Consider the following 20,692-nt stretch of genomic DNA (forward strand, 5'->3'; position numbering starts at 1 on the left):
TAAATTGATAGTAAATTTAAATTGAAAATAAAAAAAACAAACAAAAAAAGTGTAAGAGAAAAAAATTAGTTCGTTTGTTTTATTTGTACAAAAATCTAAATCATCTGTAATGCAATTGTTATACCCTTTTTACTTTTCTTCTTACTAAAGTCTTTAGTATGTCAATTTTCTATATTTTTTCAAACTTTTAACAATTGGGGTCAATTTGCTGTTTATATATTGTTTATTTTCCTTTTTATTTCCTTTGTTTTGTATCCATTGATGTTTCATTACAAAAATTTGCAAATGTTTGCTTTTTTTTATTTAGTTATTTAAATTGTTTTATTAGGATTCTTCTTTCTCCCTTGTCCTTATATCAAATTTGCATAAATCACTTGCGTTAGTTTTCTTTTATTGTTCTGCTATGTTTTTTTTTATTCTTATTTAACTTAATGTAATTGATGTGAATGAAAAAGAAGAGTTGTTTATTGAAGTGATTTATGTTCATTTTTTTCTGTTAATGATTTAATTTTAAAGTTAAGTGCAATATTTAAGATTCATAAAAAGAAATCAATCACTAATCGGCTAAGAAATGTTTAAATTACGTTATCCTTTATGTGCTAGAAATGGAAATGTTATAAATTGTTAGCAAATAATGTTTCTATAACAATTTTTCTTACGTATTTAAATTATTTGGAACTGGAACAACCCTGAGTGCTACCCAATTAAAATATAAATAAAAAAGTACCTAAATTTCTTCCGTATAGAATATTATTCATTAAGCACTGTTTAGTTTCTAGTTTCTATATTGAAAAAGTATCGATTGAAAAATAAAATTTGAATTTTAAAATAGCGTAATAAATTCTACGTTTTTGGAAAGTTCTAATTAAAAAAGAGTACCATATTCCCCAATTTCGTCTAAGAATACACTTTATCGAAAATTATGTTTATAAAATATTTCGTGTTTAAATCAATACATTACATATATACCTCATATGACTCAAATCTGCCATCATTAGTTCCGAAAAAATCGTATTTTCAAAAAGAAAGAATTTCCCGAATTTGTTCCTATAGTTGGCTTTGTACCCGAAATCGATAATATACCAATAACTTTTTTTGTGAGTAAATAAACAATTTTTCAATTTAAATAAAAAATGGCTCAATGATTTTGAATGTTTTTCCCATTTTTAACCCAGTAGTAGTTGTGGATTTTTGCTAGGAATACTTATTTCTCGAAAGAAATAGCAAATATTTTGTGTAAAATAGTCAAAACTCGCATAAAATAAACCTTTTTTAACCCTCCGTCATGCGCATGTATCTAGCCAGATATTTTACTAATTTAACCGTGATTTTAATATATTTCTAATTTGGTTAGGGGTTTGAGTCTCCAGGTACCCTCTAAAAATATTGTTACTAAAATGGCATATTTTTCATATAAATGTACTGAAATACATAGTGTATCTCGCCAGATACATGCGCTACGTACGTGACTATCGGAACATGTGCATGACGGAGGGTTAAACAAATCGAAATCTCTTACAAATTCTATATGGATTGACTCTGTCCCTTATATGAGGGCAATTTTATAACATTATCGCTCAATACCGGCATGAGTACATCTCTTTCGAAATATTTCTTAAAAAATTATAAGGATCGGTAAATAATTTACCCTTTCCCACAAAATTACTTTAGTCTTTAGAACATTACTTAATAATCATTACTGCCTTTAAAATATGATGATAGCAAAGAAGATAACGATCAGTTCATAACTGACACTACACCCATAAGCCCCTGACATTTAGAAAATTACTTAAGTACCTACCCCATTTGAAGCACTTTTACAAAAATAGTATTGATGTTCATGTAACTATGACCCATTAAAGTTTTCGAATTATATTCTCTGGCAAAGGCAGGACAATTATAGAGACAATATATTCTGTATTTCGATTACGTTTCCGCATTCAGTTACGCAACGATCGAAAATTGGTATTCCAACAAAAAACGAAATCATAAGAAAATGAAGTAGCAAGTAACATGTATATTCAGCATTACGATCGTAACTATGGACTTGTTCGGAAATACAACACTACGCTGCATGAAGTGTAGGTTTATGTTTTATAAACCTTTTATAAAATACAAATTTTGTTTGTGAATAATGGCGTGTTTGCACGTCATATATTAAAGTAATGCTTTTTACATTTGCAGTATTATACGGTGAAGCATTTTCGAACGTGCTGCTCATCAAATGCAGCGCAGTGATGCATTTCCGAACAGGCTCTACATTTTTGTAAGTTGTTTTTTTAGTGACAGAGCTTCGAATCGAAATGCAAAATACCAAAGTTGCCAAACGGAGAAAACTTCGATTTGAATTGAAATGCAGAAAAGGGTTAATAGTTTCATCTTCATTCCTATTTTTGGTCTTAGGATACCAAGGAGAAGTTAAGACCAGTATGGGTCTATATGTGGCCACAGCGATCTAGGTATTGCCCATATGTCATGTGCAATAGAGGAGCAGTTTTCAATAATCTGTCTCTTTATAGCAAGAAGTGAAACACCACAGAACTGATATATTTCCACTCCGCTAAGCGTAGTACTAGCTCTTGCTAAAGTGTCAGCAATATTTTTGGCATATGAACTTCCGTGCCCCCTGACCCAAATTAGACTGATGTTTGAATGTCTCTACATTCCGTTTGGAGAAATTTCGTCCATGTGCCAAAAAATTCATTCCACAATTATCAAAATATCCTTTTGGTCATACCTTGCGCACAAGGTTTACATGGACAGCCAGCGAGCCGGATGGTCAAGTCTTAATCGGCTCAGAAAGTGATTCTGAGTCGATCGGTATACTAAGGTGTAGGACCAATACAATCGTATAATACACTCCCTGCTATAACTGAAAGAGACTATATATGGGGCTAGGGTTAAATATGAACCGATTCTTACCAAATATGGTGGAGGGGTAAATGTTAGTTATATCGAAGTCATAATGGAAACCAAATTTGTATTCTAATGGATTCCTGCTGTTATGACGTCTCTAAAATGAATTCCGAAAGGTGTACCTTAATTCATAACCATAAACCATACAAAATTCTGCACAACTGTATATCGAAATGTTAGTCTTAAAGAAAAAAATGACGACAACTTTATATTAAAGCCTGATTAAGTTTTAAGTAATGCATCAATTTACCTGCTATAAACTTAAGTTATAATTAAACATCATTACAAGTAATTAAAAAGTTTTTCCCGTAAATAAATACACCCCCCTTTTTAATGTTAATGTCTTTAATAAAACGATGTTTGGTTATATGTATGTGCTACATGTGTTAATGAATATTTAAAGTTTTCCAATCCATACACACTGACATACAAATATTTCATTAACAATTGCTTTTTGGCTATAAAAGCGTACGTTTGAACGTATACGATGAACATATTTTGGGAAGTTACCAACTCATCAAGTAACCAAAGTTGTTAAGTTGTCATTTAACTGCATTTTAAACGACGACACAATTACACGTCAACAGCACGCTTACGCACTTCATCGGCGACAACAGCAGCATCAGTCTGCATGAAATCCAGTGCAAGGAAACCAGAAAAACAAGGACATTCGACATACTACATAAGCAACATATGAGAGCTGTTGTACAACAGGATATAACTACCAATACCAAATAGTAACAAGGATAACAATGACAAAAACATCGTGTTTAAGTCTATAAATATAAAACAAAAACAAACATACAAAAAAAATCGCAAAAGAAGGCCTTCGTTCATTCATATCCGTTTGAGTTGATTTTATTTGTTTTTCGTGCAAGTTGAATTTTTTTCGGCAAATTTTTTTGCCATTGAGAAAAGACCTTACTAAAGCTATATATTTTTAACCAACATTAAAGTGTAGTCTACGAAATTTTGCAAAAGTGTAAGGAGAAGGAGAGTTCGTTAACAAATAGAAACAATGGTTGATATTAAATCTACTTCGAACGCCGTATGGTGGATAAAAAATCCCAAAGAACATGAACGTCGTACCACGTTGTGTCAGGATATGACAGATTTATTTCGCAATATATCCATGCATGGCTACAATAAACTTCTCGAAACGGAATTATTTTTATATGAAAAGTACGTATGTAGACATTTATAAATACATTTACATACTCTCTATCCTATCGTTTTTTCGCCAATGCATATATTTTTGTATATAATACCCAGCAGTTCGGTAGGACTGTTCCAAACTACCTTAATAACCTTCAATTTACGGTTACCCTAAGCCACCGAGTGTACTGGATACTAGCTATTTTTGAACATGTGCTTGTCCTATGAGGAAGTCAATCCGCACCCTATAGATTACCAAAAGATAACAAAAAGCTTAAGTTTGCTTCTCAAATATTCACTCTCTCGCTTCCAAAAAGGATATTAAAGTGATGATTGTCTTTACCTTGTTTATAAAGATTCCATCCGTGACAAAAGACATGAAATAGAGTCAACCACGGGGTTAGACGTATATGGAAATCACTGTCTATTTCGGATGCATTGACTATTTGTCAAACTGTTGGGTAGTTTCTTGTTTTTCTTTTGTATAAGTAGTTCAATTGATAAGATCGAAATAATGCATATTATAGGCACAAGTATAATTCATCATACTTGACAACTTCTATTATCTTCTTTGCAAGAGTCAAATACTTTTCCTCAGACCGATGTTCTGGACAGTCTTTATGGATTTGCCTCTGCCGGTACAAAATTGTTATTATCGTTAGTTGCATAATGCGCAATCGACTAAGAAATATGAAGTCACTTTGAACTGGTAAAATCCGTAATAAATATTTCTACACTGGCTTATAGTTCTTGCCATAGTAGCGGAATTATGCCGCTGATTCATTCCAGGAGTATGAGTCATTCCACTGAAGGAACCTGTTGTATCGACAACGATTCTGAACTAACAACGAAATATTGATTTCACCCTGTATCTCCCATGCCCAACTCTGGATTCTCTAGTTGGACCGCAAGTGACGAATGTCGAGTGTTTAATATCTTCTAAGAAATATCTTTACGGCCTAATTTCATCCACTGGGTAGACTTAAGAACGGTTTACTACACTGCCCTGAATTATTTTATGAAGAACTCCGGTGGCAATTTTTGTACATAGCTTTGTCGGTCCATGTACAAGCACTTTGATTAAGTATTCAAGCTCCTGCCTTAGTAGCGGAATGATGGGATGATGTATAGGTTGGTAGGAGGATGTTTACTACATCAAATCCTAAGAAATACACCTAGGCCACTATCGGGAGTGTTGAGCCTGAAATTATACCCCTGATTCATTCCAGGAGTATCAGTCTTTCCACTGAAAGAACCTGTTGTCTCGGCAACAACACTGCACTAACAACGAAATATTAATTTAACCCTGTATCTCCCATACCCAACTTCGGATTCTCTAGTTGGACCGCAAGTGACGAATGTTTTATGTGAACACTTGCCTTGGCGGTTGTCTTTTTCATCCACTGGGTAGACTTGAAAACGGTCTACCTTTGCTGAAATGTTCAAGCTTCTAATCTCTTGTCATAGTAGCCTCGTTGAGAATGACAGGCACCTTGGGCTCAAACCCAATGCAGAAAAAAACAATCACTGGTTTAAGTCAATAAATGGAAAGACAACTTCCAACATCAGGTGAAATCAATCTCCCGGAGACATTAAACATCACCAGTTTGTAGTCCCGGCAGACTAGAGGTATTGGGAGCACATCTTTACCCCGGGATTGCAATAACACCAAGGTGGAGATTTCACCAAGGTAACATGCCCCGGGGGGTACCCCAGCCAGATAACTTCACATATTTATAGTCACCTCTATATCATTGATATAGAGATTTTAGTAACACTAAGGTGAGAGCGGTTTACACTAAGTGTCAATTGACTTTACAAGAGTGTGCGATTTTAATACGATCGTCATAATGGTGTGTGGATTTTTGTTAATTTTTAAGAAATAAAGCTGTAATAAATTATCTATGAACCCACGAATATAAGTAATAAAAAGCGTTATGTTTGCATTAAGAAAGAGAATCTATGAGTTGACATATTAAATGTGCAATAATTTATTAAAGAATTCCATCATTCGTTTGGATTCAATATCTGTTTAAGGAACAATAATAAGATCCCTATTTTATTCAATATAAGTAAAACTTAAACTTATTTTAAAGAGATTTTTAAAATCTTCCAATTATGCAAAATAGACTATACGAAAAAAGGTAACATTCTTTTAAATAACTGGTGGTATTTGCAAATTTAAAGGACCATAAACCGTATGCATAATAACAAGCATTTATTGGTTAAATGATCTAAGTGATTTATCTTAAAAATAAACTTATGATCCGACTATCGATAGTAAATTGAGTTGTTGGTAACCAACTTGAAAGTTTTACATGGCGAGCCAGCCAGAAGGACATTATAGGATAGGTGTGGGGTCTAGAAATCAAATTTAAATATAAAAGTTAATGGTAAATGTACTTTATTTCTTCGAATGCCTAGCAACAAATTTGATTTAATATATTTTCTTAATAAACCATCCACATTATTGCATCCTTGTATATATTTCTTTTATTATGGTCTACTTGTTATACCTTCGTAAGAAGGGTAAACATGAGTTTGTCATTCCGTTTATAATTTCTATAATATAATTTTCCGACCCTATAAACTATATATATATTCTGGATCCATATAGATAGCGGAGTCTATTATGCCATGTCCGTCTGTTTGTTTGTTGAAATCAGTTTTTGGAGGACCCCAGATACCGGCGAGATCCGAATCTTCAATAATTCTGTTAGAAATGCTTTCGGCAAGATCGCTATTTAAAATCTGCAAAATAACGGAGATATGAGCAAAAATCCGAGACAACCTCTGTAAATTTCATCAAAAGCTGAGAATTTTTATTCATACTCAAACAAAAATTGCAAAAAACAAAATCATACAGTAAATTTTGTTTTTGTACTCTTGTTTATAAATACAAGGCAGAGCGAGAGCAGCAGAGCAAGTGTAGTAGAGCGAGCGCAGCAGAGCAAGAGTTGCAGAGCGAGAGCAGTACTTATGTGTTGTTATTGGCTAGAAACATGAAATTAAGTATGTGGAGCCTGGCTTAAGTTAGAAGCTAGGGAACTTTTAGGTACTTTTTTGTTTTTCAATATGTACTTTTTGAATATTCTATAATATTGAACCTAGGAACACGAAATTAAGTATGTAGATTCGGAATTAGGTGAAATCACATAAAAGGGATCTTTTTGGTACTTTTTCATTTTTCAAAAGGTACTTTTTGAGTTTTCCATAATAATGAACCCAGAAACTTGAAATTAAGTATGTAGAGCCCGGTTAAGACGAGAACAAATCAATGGGGATTTATTGGTACTTTTTCGTTCTGCAAAAGGTACTTTTTAAATTTTTCAGAATATAGAATATAGAAGCATGAAATTAAGCATGTTGAGGATTTTTTGGTAGTGACTGTTTTATCACACCATGGTGAAGGGTATATAAGATTCGGCACAGCCTAATATAGCACTCTTTCTCGTTTTTAACTTTTTATATCTCTGATGTTTTTACTTTATTTTTACAGATTAATTTGGTTCTGTCTACATGTGACAACTTTGGCCGTTGTGATAACTATACTGTCATACACATGGGATCAATTTGTCCTTCAATATTTTGCACTTAATTTACATGATCCACTGTATCCAATAGAGAATATGCCATTTCCCGGTGTATCAATATGTTCCAATAATCGTATATCACGACAGGCAGCTGAAAGATATGCATATGAATTGTAAGTGTGTTTTAAGTTAAAACTATAAAAAAAGAAATGAAAAGGAAATTCAAAGGAAATAAAGTGCTTAGGGAAAGGAAGTTAAAGAAATTTCCCAAAAAAAACTTGCAACAAATAAATAAGTTTTTGACTAAAATAAGATTAAATCACAATAGTATACAGAATTTTTAATATTCTATAATGCTATGGCTCTAAACTATTAATGATCTTTTTAAATTTCTAAATATTTTCAGATCTTTTAAAGATCCTCGTAATAGATCCGCACAACATTTCATCAAATACGTGAAACATTTCAATAGTTTATATTATAAATTTCAACGAGTTGATGATTTTGATGAATTTGAAAGATTTCAATCATTTCTTGATATTTATGGAACGGATGAAAATGAAACCTATTACGATTTATTAAGAACTGTTAAAATGGTAAGTTTAAAATAAATTTTTATTATTTCAAAATATTTTAAATATAATATTTGAATTCCTAAAAAGCTTACACCCAACTGTAGAAATTTAATTGCGAAATGTTTTTTAAACGGCAAGGAAATAGACTGTTTTGCCGAAAATGCATTTCAAGAAGGTCTTACTATGTATGGACCTTGTTGTACGTTTAATTCAAAAAATAGGTAGGATTTGTTAATTAAAATTTTATTAGATGACAATAATTTGATTTAACATATTTAATCGAATAAAGCTATAGGAAACGTAATTCTACTTTTCGTTTAATTACCTCGGAATTGGGTCTAACGGTCCTACTAAATTCTTCACATTCTGATGATATGGTTCCTTTACTAAATATGGATGCTTATGTTGTTATTATTCATAATCCTAATGATTTTCCTGATATTGGTTCGGGTAGTGCTATTGAAGTATTTCCCATGAATAACGAGGAATCATTCATAGCGATTAGGGCCAAGTTTATGGATACCAGCGAACAGTTAAGAACTTTTGATCCAACATATGTAAGCATTTTGAAATGTATGTTTTAGGTTAAAAAAATGTTTTATTCGTTCATTATTCATATTTTAGCGAAAGTGTTATTTTGATGACGAATCACCTGATCCGGATTTGCTTTTACGCAATACTTATACTTTTTCCAATTGTATAACACGATGTCGTATTCGTAGCATTGCTGCCTTATGCAATTGTGTTCCATTTTATATGCCTTTAGAATATATGGAGAAAGTTGGAGTTCCTTACTGTAGTTTACATCATGTTGCTTGTATGAATCGTTATAACTGTGAGTAAGATTTTTGGAAAACATTTATTTAAATGTAAAATGTGTGTATGTTTATAGCACAAATATTGTTTTTGAATTATACAAAATCTGCACTAATATAGTATTAACGCATTCGTACAAAAAGTAATTTTTGCTTGATCTTCATCATCACTAAATCCGAATATTATATACATAAACATCAGGTTGATTTACTTGCATTTTTAGTCCAGTGTTGAACGTTGAAGTATTTTTTTTAAGGGGACCTTATATGTGGGTAGATTCAATTATGGACAGATTCTCATAAAATTCGATAGAGAGAATTTGGCTTATATGAAATTGCAATTGACCGTGAAATTGACTTATAAGCGATTATTATTTTGAAAATTCTTTTTATAATAGTCTGTTATAAAAACCTGTCTCTACATAAGTTTTTTTCTGCAGAAAATGGTCATTGTTATAGTAGTTTACTCTTTTCATAGTAGTTATAGTAGTGCAACTCTTTTCAATTTTCCGTAAGAATTTAAATTAGTGGCAACTGCGTTCAAATTGGTTGAATTATTTTCTAAAATACATGCGATTTTTTATCAGCGGCTACGTTTGAGCCGAAAGAAGTCGATGGTGGGCGGCTTGCAAAATATTACCGGCGGCCAACCGCCGCTGATTTAAGACTCCGGGCCTGTATCTCTGATGTGCCACTGTGGCGAATGATCCCTCTTCTACCCTACCCCAATTTTTTTCAATGGTGGATAAAAAAATATAAAATTTTGATATCCAGGGTACCCGGTGTAAAATTAATGTAAAATTCTACTTTAGGCAAAAAAAAAATCTCAAGAACAACTCGATAACACCTCCTCTCTCCAAATTTCTTTAAAATCGGACTAACCGCTTAGAAGTTTACTTTTTCTGTACCACTGTGCATCGTCAATTTTTACCAATTTTTATCAAAATTATGATAAGTTTCCTTAGCTGTTTTTACGTTAATTAGTTACAAAGATACGTCGATTATACCAAGCAAAAAGAAAAAGAAGTACGTCTAAAAGAATAACATTTATTACCACAAAAGTAGCATTTTTTTCAATTTCTGTGGAAGTATATTTTATTACTGAAATGATAACTTATTCCTGTCTTTTTCAGTAATTCCATAGAGAAAATTCTACTTATTTTTCGCTGCTTTGGAAGATCCTTTTTTGTTGGGTCAACTAAAAGGTCAATATAAATTAGGCGAAAAAGAAAAATTAATTTTGTTTTCATTAATTTCAAAGTTTTAAATCAATCAAACAAGATTAAAAGTTGTGAAGATACTTAAAATAGTCACTCAATTAACCGGTAATATTGATTATACAGAGTGATGCCGGTATCGACCTTTTCAGATAATCAGCATCTCACTGTCATTAGCTAACCTAACCCTCCATCGAGCCTAAATTGCGGCAGACATAAACACTCACTTGAACCATCTGATACGCAATTGCCTATCCCAGCAGAAAATGCTAAGTACTTCCAAAAGAATAACATTTATCACTATTTCAAAAGTAGCAATTACTGTTTTTTGCCTTCTGTGGAAGTGATGCTTATTGATTTCCGAAGAAGCTAAAATATTTATATTTTTTCTATGCTGAAAATTACTTCAGAAGTAGTGTATTTAGAATTAAATAAAAAGAACATCCCTCCTATGAGAAGTCGCTGTGCTTAAATCATCACTTCTTCAGGTCTTTTTCAGCACTTCCATGAAGTACATTCTACCTCTTTTTCGCTTCTTTGGAAGTTTTTTTTTTTTTTTTTTTGCTAGACATATATAAGTTAAAGGATCTTTTGTCTTTTAGAAAGAAAGCGATTGTGAATCAATTGGTAAGCATTTAATAGGCACATACACTTTATATTATCCACGCTATTCTTGATAAGCTAATATTAAAAATAGAATTTTTAAAATAATGTTTACCTATTCTAATGATTGTTAAAATAGCTTTATTTTATTTCTACTCTTTCTTAACACTTTTAAAGTACTGGCACCAAGTACACTCTTAGGACACTTGTAGTTTTTATTGTATTCCATTAAAAAAATACTCAATATTATTAACTATAAACATATGATGTTCATGTATAAAAACCAAATGTTCTATCATTCACCTACCAACCATATCCATATCCACCTTAATAAAATCAATGAACCATTTCCTCTGATAAGCATAATTATAATAAACAATACCCCTTTTTTTGCTTTTTCTTAAATATACCTATTCTTTGCGACTTTAATGGTTTCATATCACATTTCTAACACGACTATACACTACTGTAGTTACTGCCTGCCATAGCACACTCCTCACATCTTTGTATGAAAATGGATACATTCATATGATACGTTTGTATAGTACTAGAATCATGTAATGTCATCATTTCTAAGCAACACACATGTTAATAATTACCTTCATGTCTTATTCAAACCCACTACTTCCCTGCTGGTTGGTTTTCGCTAAAGTAGAATAGTATATAGCAGTTCAGCACCAAGAACAAAGAAAAAAAAGAAGAGAAACAGTATTTTAAATTGTCATTTAAATTCATATCTAGTTAAATGGCGTAACGTGCTTACAAAGCGCATTAGCATTTTGGGTTTAGAACGTGAAGTAGAGGAGGCCTTATATTGTCCTCAGTGTCTGCCATCGTGTGATGATACACAATATGATATTTCCATGATGTCTCTACCTACAGATCGTCTGGTCTTACCGGAAAATGTGGGGTAAGTTTAAATTAAATTCAATGAAATTTAATAAAACCAACGCATTATTTCTAACACTACCACCGTTATGGGGATTTCCTTTTCCTTCGTCTAATTTTTCCTCTTCGTTCTTAGTGATGATTTTAATTTAAAACTGGAGGACTTGTCAGTGTTGCGTGTGTATTTTGGTGAACCTACTGCTCTCTTCTATAAGCGTGTGATTAGTAATACCTGGGAGGAGGCATTTAGTAAGTGTTTATTAAGTTTCTCAAACAATGTTTGTTGTCACCTGAATCTAGGTGAATATAAATATTTGCATTTTCATCTTTCCCCTAAAGGTACTGTTGGTAATATTGTTTCAATATTTTTGGGCTTTTCTATGGTGGCTGTTTTTGAAATATTATTTTTTATCATAAAATATTTATATATTGCCTTAAAAATGTTTATCTCTAACAGTGAAAATCATTCACAACTTTTGCAGAATGGCAAAAAGACGAAAACTAAGTCTAAGAAATTGTATATTTTACCTTAAATAAGTATGTATGTACGTATGTTTTTAATAAAATAAAAATAATAAAAGGTGTGAAAGTAAATATATGTAATTTAAATTATTTTTTTATAATCCAACAATGTAATGGTTAGGTTATTATTTAATTACATCGTTGGTAAGTACACAAATTTGAACTGATGTTCATAACATCAGAAATATGTTATAAGTAGATTTTAGTTTTCAACCGATTGAAAATCATTTTTCAAATTGATTCCTTTCTTTTTTTTTCTAAATATCGATTTATTGACAACCATTTTCTAATTATAATTTTCGATTAAAAATAAGCACAAATATTTGCTAAAGTATGAAAGTTCTTGTTATTAGCTACATAATATATATCTTTAAGAAAGAAACAGTCAGTAAAGAGCAAGACCAATACACTTGGGTACATTATTGGTCCCCTCTTTATACCCGAAGCGGATTTTTATCGGCCCATCATTAAGATAATTGTGTTCCTACAAGCATTCAATCTTACGAATGTGGGACAAAGCGGGACACTTAAAAGAAACTTGGCATGCTACCTTGGTGAAGCCTCCACTTTGGTGTTGTTGCAATCCCGGGGAATAAAGGAGTTGCTAATACCTCTAGTCTGGCCGGGACTAAAAAATTGGTTACAGTCTACTGCCTGGCTTAGTCCTTGCATAGATTGAAAAGAGGTCAAACCAGAGCATCGCATAATCTGGTACTACGGGTGGCGAGTTGCCCGCAGGACTATGTCCTGGCTGGTCAGTTGATTAAGGTTCCTTCGGGATCCGTGTAGTGGCTGTGCTTTAAACCTAAATTCGAGGGAAGAGTAAGTTGCGCTTAAAAGATTGATGTAAGATAAAGTCAATATTTCAGGATAAGTTCGGTACTGAATGAGGAATATATCTACTCATTTTAGGACACACAAAAATTTTTTGCCAAATCATATAAACCCTGAACCCCTTTTCTAATCAGTTTTGACACATTTTTAAGTGTAAGTGTTCCTGTTCCATTACAAATAAAAATAATTACATAAGAAATCATTTTAGATCATTCAACTGTTTGAAATATGATCACCACGATGATCAATTCTATGATTGGTATACATTTTGTTATTTTTTTTCAAATAACCAGATTTCAATCATATATCGGGATTATTTTCGAATCATTTTTTAAGCGCTCTACTGAATATGTGACTAACAACGGAACAATTGTTATTCTTTTGAGAATAGGTCAATAATTGACCCTATTCTCCGCATAAGGTTCTCCGCATAAGGACTTTAAATCTTTTACGTATACGGGACACCAGTATCCCAAGTTTTTTTAATTTTTCTAGATTTTGAGCGTAATTTTGAGTACACAGCTACAGTAAATGGTTATTTCCAAAGAAAAGAAAGTTATTTTTTTAGAATTTGATGTCACTAGATGCTAAAAAGGACAATATCCTTCAAAAACACTTTCTCCTTTTTTTTATCAAAATTGATCAATATACGTCAAAATAAAGTGTGTGGTAAGTCATATCCATAAAAAATTCAGCGGTTTAGTTTTGTGCGTGAAAGGGATACTGACTTAATACTATGAGTATAACGGTAAATAAATAGAAAATGTCTCTACAAAATTTTGTGAGATTCAGACCAGAATTACATTGATAAGACTAACGCTCATTAATGTCGACATAAAAATGATTCATTCGATCCAAAATCCATCTTCAAAATTTTATGAAGATCGTTCCATAATTGATCTCATTATTCTTAAAAATACGAGTATAGCGATGAAAAGTTCTGTGTGACGCACAATCGCTGTACAAAGTTGTAAGAGAATCGGTTCACAAATGAGGGAAGCATTCATTTTCGGGCATATGGTTTGATGGTGGGTATAAAAGATTCGGCATTACTGAATATATCACTCTTAATTAATTATTATATTAATATATTAATTTGGCTTAAATCTGACATTGTTCAAGCTTCGTGCCCTTAATCCGAGCTGATTTATTCTTAAATTATTTTAGTTGTTTTACATTTAACAATTCTGAAATAGTATTCAACAAATTCCAATATTTTATGGTAATATCATTAGGGGCTGATCTCTAGTAAACCTACGATTTCCATCCAATTGTGCTTCATTTTTATAGGCTCTACATAGCTGTTGTATACAAAAGAAAAGCACTTCACAAATTCCGATTAAAGAAAATCCAGCTATAATACCGCAAATATTACCAACATGACCTAAAATTAAAAAAAAAAAATAAATTACCATCAAAATTCTTGCATATCCAAGAATACTCACTAAATATTTCGAACCATGAATTCACCAATACTCTTTTAAAGTAAATGGCACTTGTTTCTCCAAAAAATATACGTACCAAAGCTAAATCAGAATAATTTTTCTTATATTCACTGAAAACATAAATTAAAAATTCTAATAAAACAATATAATACTTTAAATATTTTCATAACACTTACGGAAATGATTTCATATTGTATTCATTTAATGGCAAACCCATTACTTGGACACTATACTTCGTTTCAGTACAAGAGGGTAAACAATCTGGACAATATAATGCATCTTCCATTTCACGTTCAAGACCATGTATATTTTGTCTTTGTGTTATGACATTATACCATTTAACTGGGGAAAAAACAATTATATGTCTTTATTGTAAAATAAATTCCATTATATACTTGTTTAACTGCCAGACAATGTTTATAGAATAATATAATTCGATATTGTTTGTAAATGACATTAACAGTTTTTACTAGGAATTAATTCATTCAAATAATTAAACAATTATATATAAGATTAGTACAAGCTATATAAAATATTCTAAAAATCTTTGATCATTTGAAACTTGGATTTCATAAACAATTGTTAAGGGACAAATTTAGTTACAAATTTTTAAATAGAAAAGTTCCTCAGTTTATATAAGGAAAATTGCTTAGATACTGTTCACTTTTCTATAAGAAAAGTTGCATAGTTGCTGATCCCTTTTCTATAAGAAAATTAGCTTAGCTACTGATCACTTTTCTATAAGAAAAGTTGTTCAGTTACTGATCACTCTATAAAAAAAGTTTCTCAGTTACTTATCACTTTTCTATAGAAAAAGTTGCCCAGTTACTGCTCACTTTTCTATAGAAAAAGTTGCTCAGTTACTGATCACTTTTCTGTAGGAAAAGTTGCTCAGTTACTGTTCACATTTCTATAAAAAATGTTGCTCAGTTACTAATCATTTTTCTATAGGGAAAATTGCTCAATTACTGATAACTTTCCTATAGGAAAAGTTGCTCAGTTAATGATCACTTTTTATAAGAAAAATTGCTCAGTTACTGATCACTTTTCTATAGGAAAAGTTGCTCATTTACTGATCACTCTTCTGTAGGAAAAGTTGCTCAGTTACTGATCACTTTTCTATAGGAAGAGTTGCTCAGTTATTGATCGCTTATCTATAGGAAAAGTTGCTTAGTTACTGATTACTTTTCTATAGTAAAAGTTGCTTAATTACTGATCACTTTTCTATAAGAAGAATTGCTCAGTTACTGATCGCCTTTCTATAGGAAATGTTGCTCAGTTACTGATCACTTTTTTATAGGAAACGTTGCTTAATTACTGATCACATTTCTATAGTAAAAGTTGCTTAATTACTGATCACATTTCTATAGGAAAAGTTACTCCGTTACTGATCACTTTTCTATAAGAAGAGTTGCTCAGTTACTGATCGCTTTTCTATAGGAAATGTTACTCAGTTACTGATCACTTTTTATAGGAAACGTTGCTTAATTACTGATCACATTTCTATAGGAAATGTTACTCAGTTACTGATCACTTTTCTATAAGAAAAGTTGCTCAGTTACTGATCATTTTTCTATAAGAAAAGTTGCTCAAGTTCTGATCAGTTTTCTATAAGAAAAGTTACTCAATTACTGATCACTTTTCTATAGGAAAAGTTGCCTAATTACTGATCACTTTTCTATAAGAAGCGTTGCTCAATAACTGATCACTTTTCTATAAGAAGAGTTGCTCAGTTACTTTTTAAAACAAAAAGCTGCACACTTTCTGACACACTTCTCTACATTATTATGATAGTAATAAATTGATTCCTTTAAAATTCTTATGAATTTATAAAGTAGATACTTACAATCATAACGCATTAAACACTCCTTATGTTGTAAACTACAGAATACCGTATCAATAGGATTGGTTAAATTTTCATAGGGTGTTGGAAATAGCATACAACCGCACAGAATGAAAATACTACGGATACGACAAAGTGTAACACAAGTATTAAAAGTATAACCATTTCCATATAAATGAGGAATTTCATCATTAAATAAACAATTGCGCTGTAAATAAAGAATTTTTCAAATAAATAGTCAATTTTTAAACGATATGAATCGTCTAACACATTATTAAACTTACCGCTTTAGGTCTTAGAAATCTCGCTTCACTAACCGTTTCAAAAATGCGTGGTGTAACTGCTAAATATGTATCAATACCAGTTTGTACAAAACGCTCCTCAACACCACCCGATGAATGATCAGGATATAAAGATGGTGAATGTATATTTACCTAAAATTATAATAGATAACGTTTTGTATTTGTAATTTCTTAAAAAAATAGGTCTTACTATAAATCCATCTAGAGTAAACATTTTATAGAAATTATCGTCATGTGGTGCCTTTAGTAACAATACTAAGCCTAAGTTTTCACCAAAATAGCGTTTGCGAAAACTACGTACTTTTGAATACCTTTATGGGAAAAAGTATTTATTCATGCTATTAAGTATTTAATAAATTACATATATTTAAATTATTTACTTTTTATTGTTGTTAAATGTACAACAAAGACCTTTTGATGTAAATGTTTCCTTAAATTCTTCAGCACAATTAATGTATTTGCCACCTAGACGACATTGTACTAAAATATCTGAACAGTTGGGTGTAAGCTGAAATTATAAGACGAAAATATATTCAGTTGTCATTTAATTATTTCCAAAATTTTACAAAAATTAAATTGATTGGTTACGAATCCAAAATTATTTTTCTTTTCTATATAACATTAATATTTATATATAATATTAGAATTACTCGGTATGCATCGCTACCCTCATCGTATTTTAAAAAAATAATCCAAAAACGTACTGTAGATTTTCTATCAATCGAGATGCTGCTAGTTTCTTGCTTTTATAATATAAAAATACAATTTTTACAATAATGTACCAGAAAAGGTACCAGTTGGAAAACTAAATTTTCTTTTAAAATTTTCATTTAATCAGTTTTGTTGTAGCTTTCCCCCTTAAAATTTGAATTTCCAAAATCCCCACTTATTTGGCAGTAGTTCCCAATCTTCTGTTCAAAATTCAACTTTCTTGCTTCAAATGTTTGAGCTGTGCGATGATGAGTAAGTCAGAAAGTTAGTAACGTTAGGAACCCTGCTTCCTGGAAGAAAAAACCTGTGATAGACAAAATTAAGTACTTAGAAAATGAAGGTGGGGAGACCATATGTATGATAGTATGATAGGCATGAAATGGGGTCTTAGTCGTATTATAACTAAAAATGTAATATTTAACTACTACAGGGAATTTATCGTACATGCTGCTTGGGTATAAATGGTGCCATGTGTACTACTTCAACCAAAGCTCTGACGACGTTGCTAGATGTTTCACCCATTTAAACATATTTAAGATATAAGGCGGCGCTTACAGCCGAACGACTTATAACTTTAAGCGAACTTGTAAAAAGCGGATATAGGAGACGTTATCAATATATATTGGACACATTTTAAAGTTATACACAATCTTTAACTGAATACTCTCCCAGAGGTGAGGTTTACATCATATGGGTACCAACCCACTGGGGAGTAGTCGGTAACGAAAGGGCAAATGTAATAGCTTTAAAGGGAAAAGAGCTCGAGGCATTTAATCTGACAAACGCAAAACCATTCGACGCAACAAAAGCTGAACTAAAAATATGTGTGAAAGAATCCCATAAAGACCTCTTGGAATAATGAAACAGTTGGCAGAACCATGAAAATCCTATGGGTCGACCCTGAAGAGAGCAAGGCGAAAAATCACCTCAAAATTAGCAAGTCTGAAGTTAGAATGCTGTTACGTATTCTGAATGTACTTACATGATTACGAGCACATCTTTGCAAAATTGGACATGCAGATTCAAATGTATGTAGAAAATGTGGAGAGGTCAGTAAAACTCTGGAGCACTTTCTTTGTCACTGCCAAGCATTCGTCAAAGTTAGATCCAAGTATCTTGAAAGTGATGTTATTCCGGAAATAACATTCATGACTAACACTGATTGGAAGATTCTTAGGAATTACGTTTAGGAAACTGAGTTTCTGAACACTGAAAAATAATTCTTTCAGTTCCCTTTTTTTCATGATAAGGAGCGCACAACAGGCCCGATAGTGGCTTATGTGTATTTCTTCGGATTTGATGTAGTATACATACTCCTATCAACCTAACCTATACACAATCATCGGACATGCCTGATCACATAACAGACACAGAATATGTGATGTTATTCAGGATAGATGTATTTATTCGGATTTAATATAATATACATCCATTTATAAACCTTACCTAACGTTAGAAATTTACATAAATATAAAATGTGCTTAGTTCATATATGGATGTATCCTGTAATATAATTGTTATAAACTTTGCTTACCTTAGCCATTCGTCTTCGGGTATTATAGAATAATTCTGAATCCTCTCGATCGTAAATATCCAGAAATCGTTGAAATGTCAGTGCCTTATAGTAATCGCTTATGTCATCTTGTACATAATAGTTGTATTGCAACATTTTTATTTGTTCATAAAAGTAATTTACTCCACGTTTGCGGGGATCCTTTCTATTACTAGAACAGATGTAATGATGAAAGTTAAACAACAATTAAAATCCACTAACTAATTAAAATCCACGATGACTATATTTATAGAGAAAAAAACTTACAGTTCTTCAGCGTAGCGTGTGGCTGACGCATTGGAGATGCGATTAATTGAACAAATAGAAACTGCAGGAAATGGTACCATACGTATAGGATACAAAGGATCATATATGGTGGTCGTCAATAGTTGACCCCCAGTATTGCGATTATTCAAGAGAAAAATAATTAGCGTAGACAATGCTGCGATATGGAAAACCAACCAAAATAGTCTGGGTTCCGAAAATAAATAGACTATGTAATTAATTTTCTTTCTTGTATTACTTTTGGCAAAAAGTGTATTGGAATGAATGAACGAACGTTATTTGTAACAACAATATAAAAGGAATGTAAATGTCGAAAAACAAAAAAAAAACCGATGAAAAAAGGAAATGAAAAGAAAATGTGGGTGTATTGGCCAATTACTAACGTGCTACGCTGGTGTACAAAAATCAAATACATGCTTGCGTACATCAAGTAGGCTATTACACACACTCTTGAACAAAGAAATAACCAATTTGTTATTCCTTCATATGGTTAGCTCGTCTATTGGTATATAAAAAAATTCGCAGAAAACACTCATTCAAATTCGTACCTCTCTTGATAACGACGTCCTGTTTCAACTAATTTTCCATAACAATGAAATGAAACATTTTGTAGAAAATCTCTCAATGCTTCGGCGAATGTTAAATTTCGCATATTGTTGTTTGCTGCCAATACAGGAATCCACCATGCTGCCCGGCCAACAACAAGTGCAACATCCGTTTCCTCTTTACCAACTTTATATTTATGCTGCAGCTCTTGTTGTTGTAGCTTACGTTTTTTGCGTTGTTGTTTTAACTGATGTTGTTGGTTTTGGTATGCCAACGGATATGTTTTCATGTTTATTAAGTAGTCGCGGTATTGGACTTGGTTCAAAAAATACTGAAAATAAAAAACAATTTTGTTTAAAAGAGAGTTAAGCAACAAAACAACAAGAAAATATACAAATATAGTAACTTTATTGTAGTTGTAGTATTATTACTACTATCCAACAGTAACAATAAATTACAACTGCCGTTGACTTTCAAACAAACAATTGCCTTTGTTGCCAATACTTTTATATGTGTTACGGACGCAGCAAACAACCAACATACGTGCCTTGCTGGAGTTACCCTACAGTAGATATTGTGCATGCTTGTAATGATAGTACTGTTAGAGTTTCAAGTGATACCTGAAAAGAGAGAGATATTGGTTTTATGAATGTAAATAGAAAGAAAATTTAAGAATAACCCAATTAAGGGATTTTAGTTAAATTTTAAAGCTGAAACCCTTACACAAAGGAAGTCTACTTCACATTTGGTACTAAATTGTCACCAAAGTGTGTATAATTTTTTAATAACATGCGTTGTCAAAGTAAAAATGCCAAATCATAAATGCGGATTCAATCTACGACCAAATACGATTCTTTTTAATGTTTAATAATATGGTATCTTGTCTGAGTGAAAACTATTTATTATCAAAGTAATAACACTATGTTGTCAAACAGAACATTTCATTGTCG

The 20,692-nt window shown here is 31.8% G+C and overlaps 3 protein-coding genes across 3 annotated transcripts; 2 read left to right on the forward strand and 1 right to left on the reverse strand.

Moving 5' to 3' along the window:
- The first annotated feature begins 3,934 nt into the window (after positions 1–3,934).
- LOC111683476 lies at positions 3,935–7,781 on the forward strand. The gene is made up of 2 exons (XM_023445549.2): positions 3,935–4,098; positions 7,571–7,781. Exons 1-2 carry the CDS (start codon positions 3,935–3,937, stop codon positions 7,779–7,781), a joined length of 375 nt encoding a protein of 124 aa, XP_023301317.1.
- Positions 7,782–8,571: 790 nt separating this feature from the next.
- On the forward strand, positions 8,572–12,207 carry LOC111683475 (pickpocket protein 28-like). Its single transcript, XM_046950518.1, has 5 exons — positions 8,572–8,736; positions 8,804–9,014; positions 11,556–11,724; positions 11,839–11,951; positions 12,185–12,207. Exons 1-5 carry the CDS (start codon positions 8,572–8,574, stop codon positions 12,205–12,207), a joined length of 681 nt encoding a protein of 226 aa, XP_046806474.1.
- Positions 12,208–14,185: 1,978 nt separating this feature from the next.
- On the reverse strand, positions 14,186–20,309 carry LOC111683471 (sodium channel protein Nach). Its single transcript, XM_023445544.2, has 11 exons — positions 20,137–20,309; positions 19,745–20,073; positions 19,179–19,382; positions 18,894–19,083; positions 17,029–17,156; positions 16,839–16,959; positions 16,631–16,780; positions 16,350–16,554; positions 14,680–14,845; positions 14,504–14,613; positions 14,186–14,442 (listed from the first exon to the last, which is right to left on the reverse strand). Exons 2-11 carry the CDS (start codon positions 20,029–20,031, stop codon positions 14,276–14,278), a joined length of 1,728 nt encoding a protein of 575 aa, XP_023301312.2. The 5' UTR covers positions 20,032–20,073; positions 20,137–20,309; the 3' UTR covers positions 14,186–14,275.
- Between the last annotated feature and the right edge of the window lie 383 nt (positions 20,310–20,692).

The sequence above is a fragment of the Lucilia cuprina genome, chromosome 4, assembly GCF_022045245.1.
Source record: "Lucilia cuprina isolate Lc7/37 chromosome 4, ASM2204524v1, whole genome shotgun sequence".
NCBI lineage: Eukaryota > Metazoa > Arthropoda > Insecta > Diptera > Calliphoridae > Lucilia > Lucilia cuprina.

Coding starts and splice junctions, on each gene's coding strand:
- LOC111683471 (XM_023445544.2), bottom strand. CDS start 20,031: ATGAAAACATATCCGTTGGCATACCAAAACCAACAACATCAGTTAAAA. Junction 19,084..19,178: donor ACACGCTACGCTGAAGAACT/GTAAGTTTTTTT, acceptor CATCTGTTCTAG/TAATAGAAAGGATCCCCGCA. Junction 14,443..14,503: donor TTCATGGTTCGAAATATTTA/GTGAGTATTCTT, acceptor TTTTAATTTTAG/GTCATGTTGGTAATATTTGC.
- LOC111683475 (XM_046950518.1), top strand. CDS start 8,572: ATGGATGCTTATGTTGTTATTATTCATAATCCTAATGATTTTCCTGAT. Junction 8,737..8,803: donor GAACTTTTGATCCAACATAT/GTAAGCATTTTG, acceptor TTCATATTTTAG/CGAAAGTGTTATTTTGATGA. Junction 11,725..11,838: donor GTCTTACCGGAAAATGTGGG/GTAAGTTTAAAT, acceptor CTTCGTTCTTAG/TGATGATTTTAATTTAAAAC.
- LOC111683476 (XM_023445549.2), top strand. CDS start 3,935: ATGGTTGATATTAAATCTACTTCGAACGCCGTATGGTGGATAAAAAAT. Junction 4,099..7,570: donor GAATTATTTTTATATGAAAA/GTACGTATGTAG, acceptor TTATTTTTACAG/ATTAATTTGGTTCTGTCTAC.